The following is a 15,311-nucleotide window of genomic DNA, read 5'->3' as shown; positions in this document are numbered from 1 at the left end:
TGTGTGAGAGGGGCATTTGGATCCTGGGGTTTTGATCAAGCCTTTATAGGGGCACAATTGGAAATCATAGTGTAGGGCCACAAAGTCCGGATATAAATCTAGGTCTAAACTTCTCCGGCACTGAATGGATTTGCTTCAATTGCCCTTATCTCACCTGTTGGCTTTCCAACCCCTCCTGCTGTTTCAGTTCTGCTCCGTTGTGCGTTTTGTAGACAACTGGTGTTGGTCTTCTACTAATAATCTCATGGTTCCGGAAATGCATTGTCAAATCTTGGGCATAGCTATCTTCCAGGTAGTTTAGTCCCCAGCTGAGAGGAGAAAAGTGGTGGGATTTGTGGGGAGCTGTTGTAATCTCCCACTATTCACAGAGATCTGAGTGCAGTCTCTCTGCTTTCCCTGCAGGTGGCAATGGTATGGATTCTGTAACAAAGAAAACGAGGCAAGATGGATCAGAAGTTACTGAAAGACGTAAGGAGAATATTTTTTATGTTTATGTTGTGCGCCAAAAATCCCAGAAGTGGATGCCCAGTTTTTTAAGGGATTGAGTGCTGACCAGCGGTCCAGAACTAAATTCTGCCCCTCAGACCCTCTGGTGAAGTCAGAATAAGGAATAGGAAGGGTGAAGATCAGACATTTAGAGACACGTAGTGTGACCTGATTGTTCAGCCACGGGTGATTGTCCTGCAGTAACGTTTCTAGCTAGTAGTGGAGACGTCTGGATTCTCCATCTACCTCGGATATCAATGTCCTGCATGCTGCAGAAAATCTTCTTTAGATACTTTTTTTTGGATGAGTGTGAAACAAGAATAAATTTACTGCTGACACTACTGGAATTAGCTAGTAGGAAGTTATTGAGGGGTCTGACCATGGGCTTCACTGTTGTGGCAGTGGCTGTGGTTCAGAAGTGCCCAAAAGTAATAATAGTTCCATGTTTTACAGGGAACCTGTAAAGAAAGTCTTTTGTGGCAGTGATGTTCTTGATTACTTTAGAGATAGAAAGTCCTACAAACACACGGCATTGTGTGCCAATGAGACTGCATCCCCCAGGCAGTGTGGTCCTAAGAGACTTTAGTTTAAATGAGCTGATCTTCTTTCAGTAAGTCATGCTTTTCCATGGAAATGAAATAGAACATTGATCTTGTTTGGCTATATTAACATGCCATTATTTCTGCACCCTTTTTCTATCCTCAGTTATTACAGAGACTGTAACCACAAGACTGACGTCCTTACCACCCAGTGAGTAACTGTCAATCACTACATGATATCTTCTCAGTGTTCTGTGCCCCTCCATGCTATTTGACTGCATTATTTTCACAAATCCCCGGGTGCAGCAAGTCTTATGCAGAAAGACTTGCACCCAAAGAGGTGAAATGCCTCTCTCAAAATACGTGTAAGTGAAGTCAGAAACAAAGCGGCACAGCCCACTAAGACTGGTAGACCACACTTTCTAAGGGCTTAAACCCAGATATAGGGTCTCCAATGGCAACTCTCTCTTGGGGACAAGGATCAAAAGTGATGGGTCTGCAGCCTTCTACTGCTGGGGCTGTGGCATATTTCCTGTCATCTTACCCAGCTGATAACAGTGAGTGAATATTTCTTGGGTAATACCAGATGTCACAGGTGATTTCTACCTCTGTAGGAAGTACAAATACCAGGTAGGGAAGAATCCTCCATGCTCTTTACACCACTCTGTTCTTGATTAGCTTGCTGCAGCTGAAAATTGCACCACTTCATTTGTGATGAGGGTTAATAGGAGTATCCTCCAGTCCATTTATGGAGCAAAACAGGAATACAAACCTGGTGGGTCTGCAGTGTGAATGCTTATTTGCTCTGCCAAGACACTTCTCTGCAGTTCTGATATCTCACCAGACACGAAGCTATACTTAGAGTATAAGGACAACTTTGGGAACCTTTACCCTTGTCTTGTAGTGTCCTCGCTCCTCTCACCTTTTACCCTGAGAAAATGCCTCATTTTGTGCTCATGTCTTCCAGAAGGAGGGAGCAGCAGTGGACTCAAAACATCATCCTATGCTGGAGGGAGCGGAGTGGAAAAGAGGTCTTACACCCATGGCAGCAGCTATGTGACTTCAAGTAAGGAATGAAGACATTGCACAGTGAGGAAACAGAGAGCGAGCAGAGAGCAAAGGCAGCGGAAATGGTCTGGGGAGACACCTCCGTACCAATTAAAGGCCAGAGTGTGGAATCACATTTCCTCGGGGCAGATGTGAAATACCTCCAGTGAAGATGTCGATCTAATTGTCTGGGCTGGCACTAGTCTGAGAACTGAACCCAGCCCTTCATGCTCAGAGGACCGTGCAGGATTGCTGCCTTGTTATTTCTTTTCAGTGTGTGGAGGAGGAGAAAACAATCTGAACTTTAGAAATAATGAGTTCTTAAAGTTTCACAGAATATTTTCTAATCTCTGCTTTTCCACTTTGCTTGCAGAGTGCCTCTAATGGAGGCCTACTTGTCACAGTAGTTCTTTCTGCTGAATTAAATGGAAAAATTACAGAACAAAATAGGGCCTAACAGAGGGGAAAGTTGGCAAGAAAATGGTCGTTGAGATCACAAGGGCACAATTTTTTGCAGAGACAGGTAAACAATATCCAGTCTGATCCTGCTGATCAGTGTGGATATATTGCACTTCATCAGAGGACTCCCTGTCTGCTGCACTTTGATCACACTCCAGCATTAGATTTCATACAAGAGCATGAACACATTAGTTATGGCTGCTCAGTTCTTTCTCCACAGCACTGGTGTGAATTAGGAGGGAAATTTTTTCCTCTGTTTAAATATAACAGCCACTAATAACCTACAGTCTGACTTGGACTGATGCACGCCTCAATCACTTTAGAAAATGGACTGACTTAAGACATGACTAAGTGAGAGTGTGCAGAGCTGCTTTGGAAGGGAAGTGGACTCATCTCTGCTTTTCCCTATCTCATTAACTGCATCCTTCAGTACTTTGGGTTTAACTTGGCAGTCTCCCAGTTTTTGTGGCCTGTGTCATATAACACTTGAGTTTACAGGTGGATCTGTATCCAAACCAAAATCCAACAGAGACAGATTTATTCATGCTTGGGGGAGATGGCTCATTCATCCCTCTAGGCCAAAACCTGATGTTGTATATATCATTGACAAGATTTGATTTAGAACCACAAAGATAACCAATACTTGTCTCTGCACTGAGTGCTGAGAACAGTTAGACCCAAAAGTTGTTCATGTCCATCTCTAGTTGTGAGGAACCAATGCGAATTTATCCAGCTCAGAAGACAGTAACATAGAACACTGAGGGCATCCAGGGCCTGGCTTCAGTTTTCTGAGGGTGTTTTGTTTTACCTGTAGGTGGAAGTGGTAGATTGAATTCATCATCATCATCCTCTGGCTACAGACAAACCCAGTCTCCCAGCTCTACTCTCACCAAATCACCTGGCTCAACATTTGAAAGGAAAACCTATGTCAACCGCCATGCAACTTATGAAGGTATCACAGAACATGCCGTAGAAAAGAGGAAATGTGTAGTGCACCCTGAGGTTGCATTAATGCAGGATTGTCCCGGATAGCACAAGAATCCTGCTGTGGTTTTGCTAGGAAATAAGCCATCAGGGACACATTTGAATGAGTAAGTCCTGTTTTTATTAATGCTTATTCCTAAAAGAAATGGTAGCTTTTTTTTTTTTTGAGAGACATTAGCAACTTTTTCATGTCATTCTTAATAGCCCTATTTTTTAAATGGAAATGTTTTTTACCCACTGGGATTAGACAGCTACCAGGAAGACATGTTTTGAAAGCTTTTAATGATCTTGCACAGAGTATTAATGAACACCTTTCTGTGTTTTGCAGGGAGCTCCAGTGCCAACTCTTCTCCTGAGTTTCCCAGAAAAGAGCTTGGTATGTTATTTTTAGAGCCATTCCTCTGAACACTGTGGCAAGGTCATGTGAGTTAGTGACTGTGGTGGTGCTTTGCACATTACTGTGTCTTGCTTTACCTATGCTGCTTCTGTATCGGGCAGCCAGTGCGTATCCATGACTTCAGAGAACTCATTTGGGATTTATATTAACAGCTGACAGCAGCATCTCTAGCTGATACATGTTCAAGCAGAGAATGATCCACATATGGCATAGGACATGCACAGGAGAACACAGGCATAGCATGCTTCATCAGATTTCCTCCCGCCCCTTCCTACCATTTCTTGGAGAACAGCTCCAAGCAAGAAAGCCCAGACTCTTGGGATTTTGAGCCATTGCTGGATATACTTTTCCAGTAGCTCTTTTCTAGGCTTCAGCATATTTAAATGGAAAGATGAGCTGCCTATCAAGTGAACGCTGAACATTGTCAGCAGGTACAAGCTTGCCCTGCCCAGACTCTGAGCTGCTGATTTTATTCAGTGCACATAGTGAAGCAATATGAACAGGCTATCTTTCTGGCTCAGAGAGGAGGCAGGGTTTCACTGTGTCCAACCTTGGTTGGTGAGGTAAACAGGCATATTAACTTCCTTTTGGCCTGTTGAAATGGGAGATCACCTTCTATGAAAAACTTCTATATGTACAAAAAGGAACAACAGTTGACCCAGAAATGCTAAAGGTGCTACTGATTCTTTAAAATACTTTATAGTGTAAAGGGGGGCTGGTAAAAACTCTAAGGGTTCCATTCCCACAGCTATGCTCTAAGATTGCTATCTGAATATGAGCACTCTGAGCAAGACCTAGGTGTTGATTTTCAGAGACATCACAGGCAGTAAAGATTAATGTTGCTTTTCTCTCATTGATGTTCACAGCATCTGCCTCCACAAGAGGGAGAAGCCAAAGTCGAGGTGAGTGATACTGCTCTTTTAGGTGCCTCCTATATTTCTTCAGTATGCTTCAGGACAAGGTAAATGGACCTATTTCTTAGCTGGAATTAACCAATTCAAGTCTAGAGCGGTCAGGTGAAGTACTTGGATTTGCACCACTGCAGATGTGAACCATTTATCTGTAAGTAATTACTTAAACAAGCTTAGTGTAAAAATTGCCCCTATTGAAGGTCATGGTGGTTTGGACTGTTTCAGAAAGGAAGATCTACTTGAGGTCTTGGGCATCTGAGGCCATAGGACATAATCTTTCATCTTGTCTGTTCCCTACCATAAACTCAGTCCATCCATGGTCTGTCTCCTGTCTCTGATATGTTCTTTGCAATCTATCTTGGAAGCTATATGACTGTACCCTAAAATGGTCTTATGCTGATGGTAAGGAGATGGTGAGGAAATTATGGACTTGCTGTCGTCTGTTTAGCCAGCTCACCGTAAAGCTCTGTATAGTTTTAATCATTCATCTGTCCTGATAATTTATTAACAGCACTGGGGAAAGAAGGATTATATTATTCTGTAAGAGTGTAGTATCTGTTCCCAGTTGCTTGAAGAGGAAATTATGTCACTTTATCCAAGTTAATTTTAGCAGTGGATATAAATCAAAGTGTGCTCTTGCACACTCCTCCTGGAGAGTGTCACATTTACCAATTATTCTACCTCAGATCTTCACAATCTCCTCTACCACACTACATACCTGAGCTCCCAGCAGAGCTAGGCCATACATAATAAAACAGACACCAGAGAACTAACTCCACCTTCTCATATTACTTGAGAAAATAATTCCAATCCATCAGCTTCTCCACATAAATGACAAAGCTAGTGTTTGTTTTATAGAGCATGCACTGTCAGATTTCATCCTGAATATATCACATGTCCTGGCTGGCCAGTTTGCTTGTGGGCAGCAAGCTTAAAGGCTTGCCACAACCAAATTACATTAATTCCATAGCCTCTTGTGATGGACAGTAGAAGTTAGTAATAAAATCGAGTACCTGGTGAGAATGTGAGCTTAAAACTGGCCTGGTTACCTTCAGTGAGACAAAATAGAAGTCAGCAGGTTGTAAGAGACTAAATGGTACAGCCCATTGTAGAAATGACAGCGAGAATTTTACCAGAGAAGTAGTAGGGAATTTCTGCATTTAGTAAGCTTTTTTTGGCTCTCTATTTTTTTTGTCCAGAAGGGCAATGTTGATAATAATTGTAATGAGTCAGAGTATAATGTGATTGAGGACTGCATAGTTAAGCCTCCTGTGTGTCTGGCAGTAACAATGCTAAGCGGCCCTCAATGAGTAAAACCTGTCTCTCAGGAATTAAAAGTAGCAAAGTGACCCCAAAACAAGAAGTCATCCAAACCAATTTACGGCCATGAGTCCCACATGGGCCCACAAGTGCTGCTCAGATCAAGCAGCAAGACAGCAAGATGGAACACAGACAGCAAGAAGGAAGGAATTAATATCAGCCTAAAGATTCATTCCCAGCCCTGGGCATAAATGCATCTCACTCCATATTCATGATCTGCTTTTTCTCTTCCCAGAGAGCGAAATACGAGTCCGACTCCAGAGTGCATCTCCTTCTGGCAGGTGTAAGTGCCATGACTTTTGTTCTGAGGGGATCAGATACAAGACAGAGGGTGTTGCTGCTCTTGGTATGTCTGCAGTGCCTTTGGGACCCCATTTTCATGATGACAGATAGCAGCATGTCATTCTTTTTTTCCTATTAAGAACATTCATTTGTCTTCCCTTTCTGAGCAAGGAAGCGTGCTGTGGGGTAGCTGGTGGTCTTGAGAGGATGTAGTTGTACTTAGTCCCAGAAATGAGGCCCTGAAGCTTTATTATTAAGGAAGTGACACCCAGAAAGTGCAACTTCATAGATAGTCACAGTTAAATTCTAGATTACAGATCAATGAAACAATGGCTTTTGAGTGACTCTGGACACTTGTTTTTCCCTCAGGGACGGAGTTGGATGATGTGAAAAGGTTGCTGAAAGGAAGCCGATCAGCCAGCTGCAGCCCTACTCGATCACCATCAAGTACACTCCCAATACCAAAAAAGGCTGTGGTGGAGACAAAGATGGTTACAGAGAGCTCTCAGTCAGGTGCTTAGCAGAGGATGGTTAGCAATGCTGGACCCTTTCTAAACATTGTTTGCCATAATAATACCCTATTGCTAAGGACATCGGAGTAAGAATACGTGATTTCTGTCTCAAACAGTGGTGGCAATACAGAAAAAGGGTCAGAATGCTGGAGGGCTGTAAAGATACTGCCTTAACAAGACCCATCTTGGGTAGCTTTCTAGTGACTTGTCTAATTCACATGAAAATAAACCAGTTCATGTTAACACTAGTTTCAATTCTGAGGGTTTCTGGCAGAGAGTTCTTAAAACAAGAGCTCTAAGCAAACATGTCTTAAAGTGCTTTCATCACTGATGTCCAAGGAAGATGGAGATAGCAATGAGGACAACATTTGGGTCAGTGTTTGATTTATTGTTCACACCACATGTTTCAGAAGTCACTAGAACTTGATTATAATAGAGGTAGTACTTAAAATACTCTGACCAGCTTTTATTATTGATAAATCTCACCATAGTGCTTGTGGCAGTGACATTCATGTTCACTCCACCAGTATCCAGGAGCAAGCAATACCTTCATTCTTCTGCATGGCTCAAATCCTGTCTAAAACTGGCAATTTTAGTTCAACATGGTAGGGAACAAATCAGAGCCACATATGGGAAGCAACAGTCATATGTCCCGTGGCCCAGGATGATTTATTAACAGAATGGCAGACTGAAGTGTTTTATTCTGGTATCATAGCATCTAAAAGCAATGAAGTTGTTCTGTGAATGAGAATGCATTCTGGTCAGTCTTTATTCCATTGATTAAAATTCAGGTGGGCTGTAATAAGCTGGCGTTTGAGATCAGTTATACCTTAACCTGTAGTCATTGTGTTGACTCCTAAGGGTAATTGAAAATGAGAGCAGATTAAGTTGTTTGCCACGTAAAGCTGCAGGCCATGCTAAGCCACAAGCCCGGTCTCATTGAAAACCATTTCTGTTTGTTTGGGGTTTTTGCAGTGTCAGGGACATACGATACAACTATACTGAATACTGCCCTCCCTTCGTACATGTGGTCCTCCACTCTGCCTGCTGGATCTTCCCTTGGTGGATATCATAACAGCTCGTCCTTGCTCAATGCTATGTCTCACTCTACAGGATCAGGTATGCTCCCTGGACCACCCAGGCTTGAAGGATGTAGCTCCATATTGAAACTGGGTCAGTGTGGGGGGTTTTTGCACGGCAATAAGAAGTGAAAAGATGGAAGATTTGAGATGGCAAGGGACATGCTTGAATTTTCTCTGGTTTTCTTTAACTTGGTATTCTCTGTTTTCTACACTGATTGTATTTGAAAATCCTTCTTTGTGAGAATCTATTGTCTTGACTGCCTGATCTGTCCCTAGACTTTGATGATAGCTCTAATAATTAGGTCAGGCTCTCATTCCCTATCGAAAATGGTTTTAGATTCTAGTTAACATTGAATTATCCTGGCCCATTGTAAGAACACTAGGCCTAAGTCTTTAGTCTTCAAATACTAAAGATGGACTCAATAAGTGTTGAGTGTTCTTATGTGTTGCAAGGTCCCTTTGTAAATGCCAGGGATGCTGCATTTCCCAGCTGCACAGGAAAACCACAGGAAGCCTTTTAATAGCAGACTATTAAAAGCTTTGCTTTCTCACAGTGTCTCATGACTGCAACTTGTCTGATGTAGAGTTTTCTCCTCTTTGTCAGTTCAGTAGAAGAGTAGTCACAATTATCAAGATTTTTCCTCTGTGCAATTATTGTGCATTTTCAGTAACTGCATTTCCAAATGACTCTGACTTTTCATTTCTGTGACTGTGTCATGGACCTTCATATGCTGGATTTCTGATCCCAGAGAAGTAATACCATTTCACTTCCTCTTTTTGCAGTTTTTGGTGTTCCAAATAACCTGGCTCCCAGTAATCATACTCTGAATGCAGGCCTGAGTGCTTCCTCTACAGGTCAGATTTTTCTCTTCTTCCCTTCATACTTTCATGACACAGCAGTCCTGGCAGACATGTACAATGAAATAATATATATAACACTATTTCTCTTCTGTTCCCCATCTCAGTGTCAGCAGCTTGTCTGCACACCTCACTTATTCTTTGGTTATGGTGAGTTTTTTCTGGATAGGCTCTGTATAGCTGGTGTTAGCTCCTGACTATATTTGTCTGGAGGCAGGGAAAACTAGAGACTTCCAAGGAAAGCAACTCTTCTTCTGAAAAATAGGCCAGTTTGTTTGTTCCTTAAAACGACTCAGGGTAATGCCTTAAAAAAATAAACTAATGTATCCTAATCTATAAAGGCCCACTGCTCCTCTGTTAGTTTTTCCTGTAATTTCCCTTTGCTTCTCTAGGCTTGTGGCTTCTGGAATACTCTCTTCAGTGTCATTATGTCACTTCCTTTCACAGTCACACACACTGTCTACACAGTACAGTGTCATCATGCAGCGTCTCTAACTGGGCCTGCAGAGAGAGCAGGGTGTGTGAGAGCAGTCTGTACACTGCACTAGAGTTGTCACACTGATTCTGCCACCAAAGGTGCCACCTTCCAAGTCATTTGCTTCTCTCTGGACAGTACTTTGACACATACTGTGTGCAGTCATCTCTTTAAATTTCACTTAGTCAGTCCAAGTGAGTTTTCTGAATTTACCTTTTTCCCAAGCGCCCCACCTGCAGAAACATCCGTGCGGCCATGAGTGGCCTCACAATCTAACTTGAGACAATGTTTTGAAATGATCACCGTTTTTGTCCTGGGCCAACGTAACTTATACAGCAAAATGATCTAGGGAAAAAAAACAAACACATTTGTAAAGAAGATCTTTGAACAGAAATGCTTATGCTTGTGATACCTCCAGCCAGCTGGCAAAATGTCTTGGGAGACATTCTCATTATTATAATTGGCTTTGTTTTGGTTTTAGCCAGAATACCACCCATACTGCAAGACTCCTATAACCCTCATTGCAATGTTTTTCTTTGCAGTGTTTGGAGTTCAAAACAACCTGTCTCCAGGCTCTTCAACCCTGACCCAGAATGCTACCGCAGCCTCGGCAGGTCAGCAACAATTTAAGCCTAGAGAAAGTGTGGGGGTCACCAATGTGTGCTGCGTTCTCCCACCTTTTCTGTAGTGACTGGAAAGTTAACATTGACAGAGGCTCCTTCATTACCATCTTCTTGTGTGAAGCAGTGTGTTGTGAGGGAATATTCAGGAACATTTACCCTGGTTGCATGTGCAAGAGCAGCTCCCAGTGCGCATGTAAGCACTAGAGATTTGCTTTCTGGGGAAGCCCTTGCTTGTTTGTTTTGTCCTAGGAATCCTGAATGAGAAAAGATTTTTGAAATGGTGTGCAGCCCAAGGTTGGTGCATGTAGATGCCTTGTTATGCTTCATCTCTTTCACTCTTGAATTCTTCATTGCAGCATATGGGGTGAAGAACACTTCTCAGAGCAACACTGTGGCAAGTACTGGTGTGGCTGCCTCAGCAGGTGAGGGCATAATTCACGGTTGTTTAGGCATGGCCTCATACAAGCGCATCGTGATAAGAATGTGTTAAGAGACTCATCCAGCTGAGTGACACTAAAACCTGGCTCCTCAGGAGCATGACTTGTCACTAGCCAAGTCTCATACCACTGCCTTTCAGAAAAGTAAGCAAGTTGAGAGAAGTTGAGGTCTTTCTGCTGGCTTTCTGTCTTTGAACAGTTGGTATTCATCTTTTCCAGCTTTTTTTCTGCTCTTCTGAGAACTATAAATTAGTCTTTTGTGTAAGAGAAGTCAAGTTTCTTTTGTAATCCAAAGACGAGGCTTAAAAATACCACAGAACTTATGATGACGTTTCTAATATAAGCTTACTCCAGGTTTGTGTTAGAATTATGGAATTTGTCAATTTGTGTGCAAAGTCAGGTTTGTACACCATTCCAGATATCAACTACACTGATGTTTTCGAGCCTTGTTTGGCCCGTGCCAAACCTCACCAAGCTACAGTTCAAGGCCTCATAGCCATGCCTGTCTCCAGAGTGTTTTGTGCTTGACAGAGCAAGTCTGCTAAAGGTGCTCCTCATCTTGAGCTGTCCTGGCTCTGATGACCCTTGAATATCTCTCACAAACTGAGTTTCTATGATACTACAGTAAGTATGTTTGACAAGCAAAGAGGTCATTGAGCAGATCATTTGTATATGTGATTGAATTCCAGATGCTCTCCATTCCTGGTAGCAGGTGCTCCCCTGGTAGGGAAATACACATCTCCAAGAAGTCTAATGACACACACAGCTCCTCTGACCAATGTGTCTCTTACTGAGTGTTTATAGTAGGGGCAACCCAAATCACAATGAGACTAGCTGTTTTAATGAACAAAAGCGTTGTGGGTTGTAGTTATGATTTAATGGCCCACACTGATCTCCTCCTCTTTTCCATCCTTTACCAATATTCCAGGGGGAACTGTTTTGAACTCCCAGGGAGATGACGTTCTGCGCAAAGACTGCAAGTTCCTGCTGCTGGAGAAGGATAATGCCCCAGCAAAGAAGGAGATGGAGCTTTTGATCATGACGAAGGACAGTGGCAAAGTCTTTAATGCCTCTACCACTGGGCTTAATGGAGGTAACTTCTCTTCTTTGGGATGTGTGATTTTACTGAAGGCAGGAAAATGGAGACTGATCATAGGGGGAGTTCAGAGTTTGGGCAATATGCCTGACTCAAACCCCTGCAAGGCAAACAAGAAGCTCTGGCAGTCAGTTAGCTTTTAACTGTGCCATCTGGGTCTAGATTTTGCATTTGAAACTGTCATGGAGGCACCCAGAAAAACAGACAGGGCTGCTAGAAAAAGTCAGAACTTATTCTGACCTGAAAAGCACCATGTACTCTGATAGAAAAAGTATATTACAGATTCAGATGCAAGCTGGGAATTATCACTACACAACTGGATTTAGGAATTCGTGACTATTCCTCTAAAAATGTGACCAAAAAAATGGGCACACACTCACTCAATAAATGGGGAAAAAACCCCTCACTCAGGAGTATCCAACAAATCACTCACCCACAGCAGGGGGCAAGGGCTTTCTCCAGGTTATATCCAGAAGTCTCACTCACCCATAGGGAGTGGTGGCACTCTCAATCCCAGGAAGTTGCCTTGGAGAGAGTCCTGATCCAAGGAGATAGTGGGAGGGATCCCCAACTGTAGCCCAACCGCTCTGAGTAGGACCAACTCAGATTGGCTCTTGGGTGGGGCCCTGTTTGTACCTGAGTTGAGTCAGGCTGTGGGCAATTTCTAATTAGCTCAGGAGCCAGTGCACAAAACACATGGTAAAACAGAGTCCTCGGGCCTCATCAGGCCTCACTGGCTGTCCTTGCTGGGTCCTTGGAGCAGGCCTGTTGTCAGGGAGGATGCAGCTGCTACAGAAACTCACAAAGCTCAGGAGCTTTGAAAGCAAAAAAGTAGATCTGGTTTAAACAGGCAGAGCTACTGTGTCTTCCCAAGCTAAAGAAAGAAGATAGGCCTGCTTGAGCTTCTGGTGTAATGTTTTTCATTATATTTTGTTCCTCTTCAGGAGCCTTTGTAGAAGACACCTTGAAGAAAGAGAAGCAGGGATTTTCCTCCTCTTATGCTGCAGATACTGGCCTGAAATCAGATGCAAATGGTAAGAGTTTGTCCATGTGGAAATGCAATAGAACTTTCTTCTTTTGCCTCCATTACTACCTTCCCCTTTCAAGCCCGTGCTCTAAGTTTAAGCATACATAGAAAGACTATTAATACTTCTTTTATTGCTATTGAAACAGGACTGAAATCTGCACCAACAAGGGACAAAGCAACTTATGCAGGTAAGTGATGTGGTTCAGACTTTTACTGCAAGAAGCACCAAAGCACAATATGCAAAAAAACCAGTCATTCTTGAGTGACATGAGTGTTCTCTGTGCAATGACATCAGAGGGAGGGGATATTCACTCTCTAATGAGCAGAGCACATGCCAGAGAAATTGGTATCAGTGGTTTGATTGTGGATGGATGGGCAGTTGGGGTGGGTTTTTTATTGCTAGAGAAAATCAGATAACTGACAGTACAGCTGCGCCCTGCTACCAGGACAGATTTATGGGGAGGAGAGGGCTCAGACAGACTGCACTGGATATTGCTGTCATTTATGGCTCAAAACTGTACAAAAAATTGACCCCAAGGGGATCATGCTTTTCAGCTGTTATTTTAAAATGCATTGAGTGTTGTCCCCTGTTGGAATTTCCATTGGGAATGTTGTTCTCAGCTTCCACAGGAACTAGAATTATACCCTCTGTGTGCAGAGTGGGGTTTAAAGATTTTTCTCCATAGCCCTTTATATAATGGATCAGTCCTTGGCATCCTTATTCTAAGAGGTTCTTGACTCTGAAGTCAAGGAACTCTTCATTAACCAGGAGAGTGCTCCTTCCCTCTTCCAGAAATACGAAATGGTGATGCAGGAGGTGCAATTGGATCAGCACCGTCCTGGTGTCCGTGTCGTTCCTGCTGTAGCTGGTGGAAATGGCTCCTTGGTTTGCTTCTGGCCTGGTTGCTTCTCCTTGGATTGCTTTTTGGACTCATTGCTCTGGGTAAGAAATAACTGAGGAAGAGAATGTTGAATAGGATAGAAAGACAGAAGGTATAAGCTGGCAGAGAGGCTGAATACCAAACATATAAAGCCAGGGAACCGAGGAGCACGTTCAGCTGTAGCTATCTGACATAGAGTTGCCTTGTCTCTGCTGTTAGAAGTAGATGTTTCAAGAATACACCTGTGGCAGCACGTTCCCTAGCCTTTTACTTTCATCTTCCAGCGGAAGAAGTGAGAAAGCTGAAATCTCGTGTAGAAGACTTGGAAAGAATCAATGGTGGCCTCCTGGCAATTAACCAAGGGAATTCAAAAATAGAAAAGGATGTTTCAAGAGTAGACTTTCTTCAAGGTGTTTCACCCTCCTCAACCTTCCCTTATGAAAATGAAGAGTTGATCTGGTTGATGGTGAAGAGCAGACTGAACAAGGAAATAGAACGAGGTGAGTAGAGTCGATGTCTGTGATACTGCATGAGACCAGATTATTTAAAGGGAGCGAGAGGGTTTGCTTCCCCAACGGCCTAAAGACTGGGACTTCTAGAGTGCAGTGACGTCTGTCAAAAGTAGTGCCCTCACCCGTCCTCACAGACAGGCTGTGCTGGAGCTCACAGTGCTGCCACAAACACTGGTGGTATATCCATTAAAGCCACTAGAAAAGGAAGAAGAAAGAAGGCTGTGGACATGCCATCCTGTGACAGGATGTATCATGTTTGCTGTAGCAAATAAGTTATCCCTTTTGAAAGAACTACAGAGAAAAATGATCCCACACCTTATTTCTCATGCTATTTTTGTTAGCGAGGGAAAGATTATTTACTTCTGCTCTTCTGTTTAGCAGATGATGCAAATACATTAAAACCAGAGGAGCCTACATTCTTCTAGCTTCAGAAATTTCATGGATTTGCAAAAGCAAATTTACTGAGGAAACTAATTACAAAGCCATGCCACGCTTGATAGCCTGTGCTGCCTACAGCCTCAAAATCCAAATAGAAGGATCCTTGTACATAGAGGAGCTATTCTGTTGTGTAATGCACTCTAAAATCACTTTCACTTCCTGTTACAGGCTACTTCCGAGGGGAGAGAGGAGAACCTGGTGAGAAAGGTACAGGCACATAGTCCTTCTTTTCCCCTGTCCTATTTGTTGACGATTCTGGGAATGCATAAGCTTGGGGTGGATGTTGCCACAAGGGGCAATTGGCAGTGAGAAAGATAAAGCTGGTTTATACTTGTACAAAAGAATCATAGAATCATTTATGTTGGAGAAGAACTTCAAGATCACCAAGTCCAACTATTAACCTAGCACTGCCTAGTCCCCTACTAAACCATGTCCCTAAGGGCCACATCTACACATCTTTACCTCCAAGGATGATGACTAAGCCACTTCCCTGGGTAGCCTGTTTCAATGTTTCATAACCCTTTAGGTGAAGAAATATTTCTTAATATCCAATCAAAACCTACCTTGGCATAACTTGAGGCCATTTCCTGTCATCCTATCACTTGTTACTTGAGAGGAGACACCAACTCCCACCTCGCTACAACTTCCTCTCAAGTAGTTCTAGGGAGCGATAAGATCTCTCCCCTCAACATCCTCTTCTTCAGGCTGAACAACCCCAGTTCTCTCAGGCAGTCCTCATAAGACTTGTTCTTGAGCCTCTTTGGCAGCTTTGTTGCCCTTCTCTGGATCTGCTCTAGCAGTGAGGGCCCCAAAACTGCGCACAGAATTCGAGGTGTGGCCTCGCCAGTGCTGAGTACAGGGCTATGATTACTGCTCTGGTACTGCTTGAGTGTAAAGCTAGTTTGCTGCATAAACTGTAGAAGGCTTTATCCCACTTGGAACTAA

The 15,311-nt window shown here is 43.1% G+C and overlaps 1 protein-coding gene across 1 annotated transcript in view; it reads left to right on the top strand.

Moving 5' to 3' along the window:
- Positions 1-413: 413 nt before the first annotated feature.
- COL17A1 (collagen, type XVII, alpha 1) overlaps positions 414-15,311 on the top strand; it is a 35,140-nt gene continuing 20,242 nt past the window's right edge. Inside the window, exons 1-17 of the mRNA XM_009867199.1 lie at positions 414-468; positions 1,993-2,091; positions 3,346-3,483; positions 3,844-3,891; positions 4,779-4,814; positions 6,379-6,426; positions 6,795-6,938; positions 7,913-8,056; positions 8,803-8,874; positions 9,895-9,966; positions 10,332-10,397; positions 11,341-11,505; positions 12,453-12,542; positions 12,682-12,723; positions 13,329-13,478; positions 13,701-13,916; positions 14,535-14,573. Coding sequence (XP_009865501.1) covers positions 414-468; positions 1,993-2,091; positions 3,346-3,483; positions 3,844-3,891; positions 4,779-4,814; positions 6,379-6,426; positions 6,795-6,938; positions 7,913-8,056; positions 8,803-8,874; positions 9,895-9,966; positions 10,332-10,397; positions 11,341-11,505; positions 12,453-12,542; positions 12,682-12,723; positions 13,329-13,478; positions 13,701-13,916; positions 14,535-14,573 — 1,624 coding nt within the window. The remainder of the gene's footprint in view (positions 469-1,992; positions 2,092-3,345; positions 3,484-3,843; positions 3,892-4,778; positions 4,815-6,378; positions 6,427-6,794; positions 6,939-7,912; positions 8,057-8,802; positions 8,875-9,894; positions 9,967-10,331; positions 10,398-11,340; positions 11,506-12,452; positions 12,543-12,681; positions 12,724-13,328; positions 13,479-13,700; positions 13,917-14,534; positions 14,574-15,311) is intronic.

Source organism: Apaloderma vittatum, unplaced genomic scaffold, assembly GCF_000703405.1.
Source record: "Apaloderma vittatum isolate BGI_N311 unplaced genomic scaffold, ASM70340v1 scaffold19383, whole genome shotgun sequence".
Taxonomy (NCBI): Eukaryota; Metazoa; Chordata; class Aves; order Trogoniformes; family Trogonidae; genus Apaloderma; species Apaloderma vittatum.
This window is presented reverse-complemented; position numbering and strand designations above follow the sequence as displayed.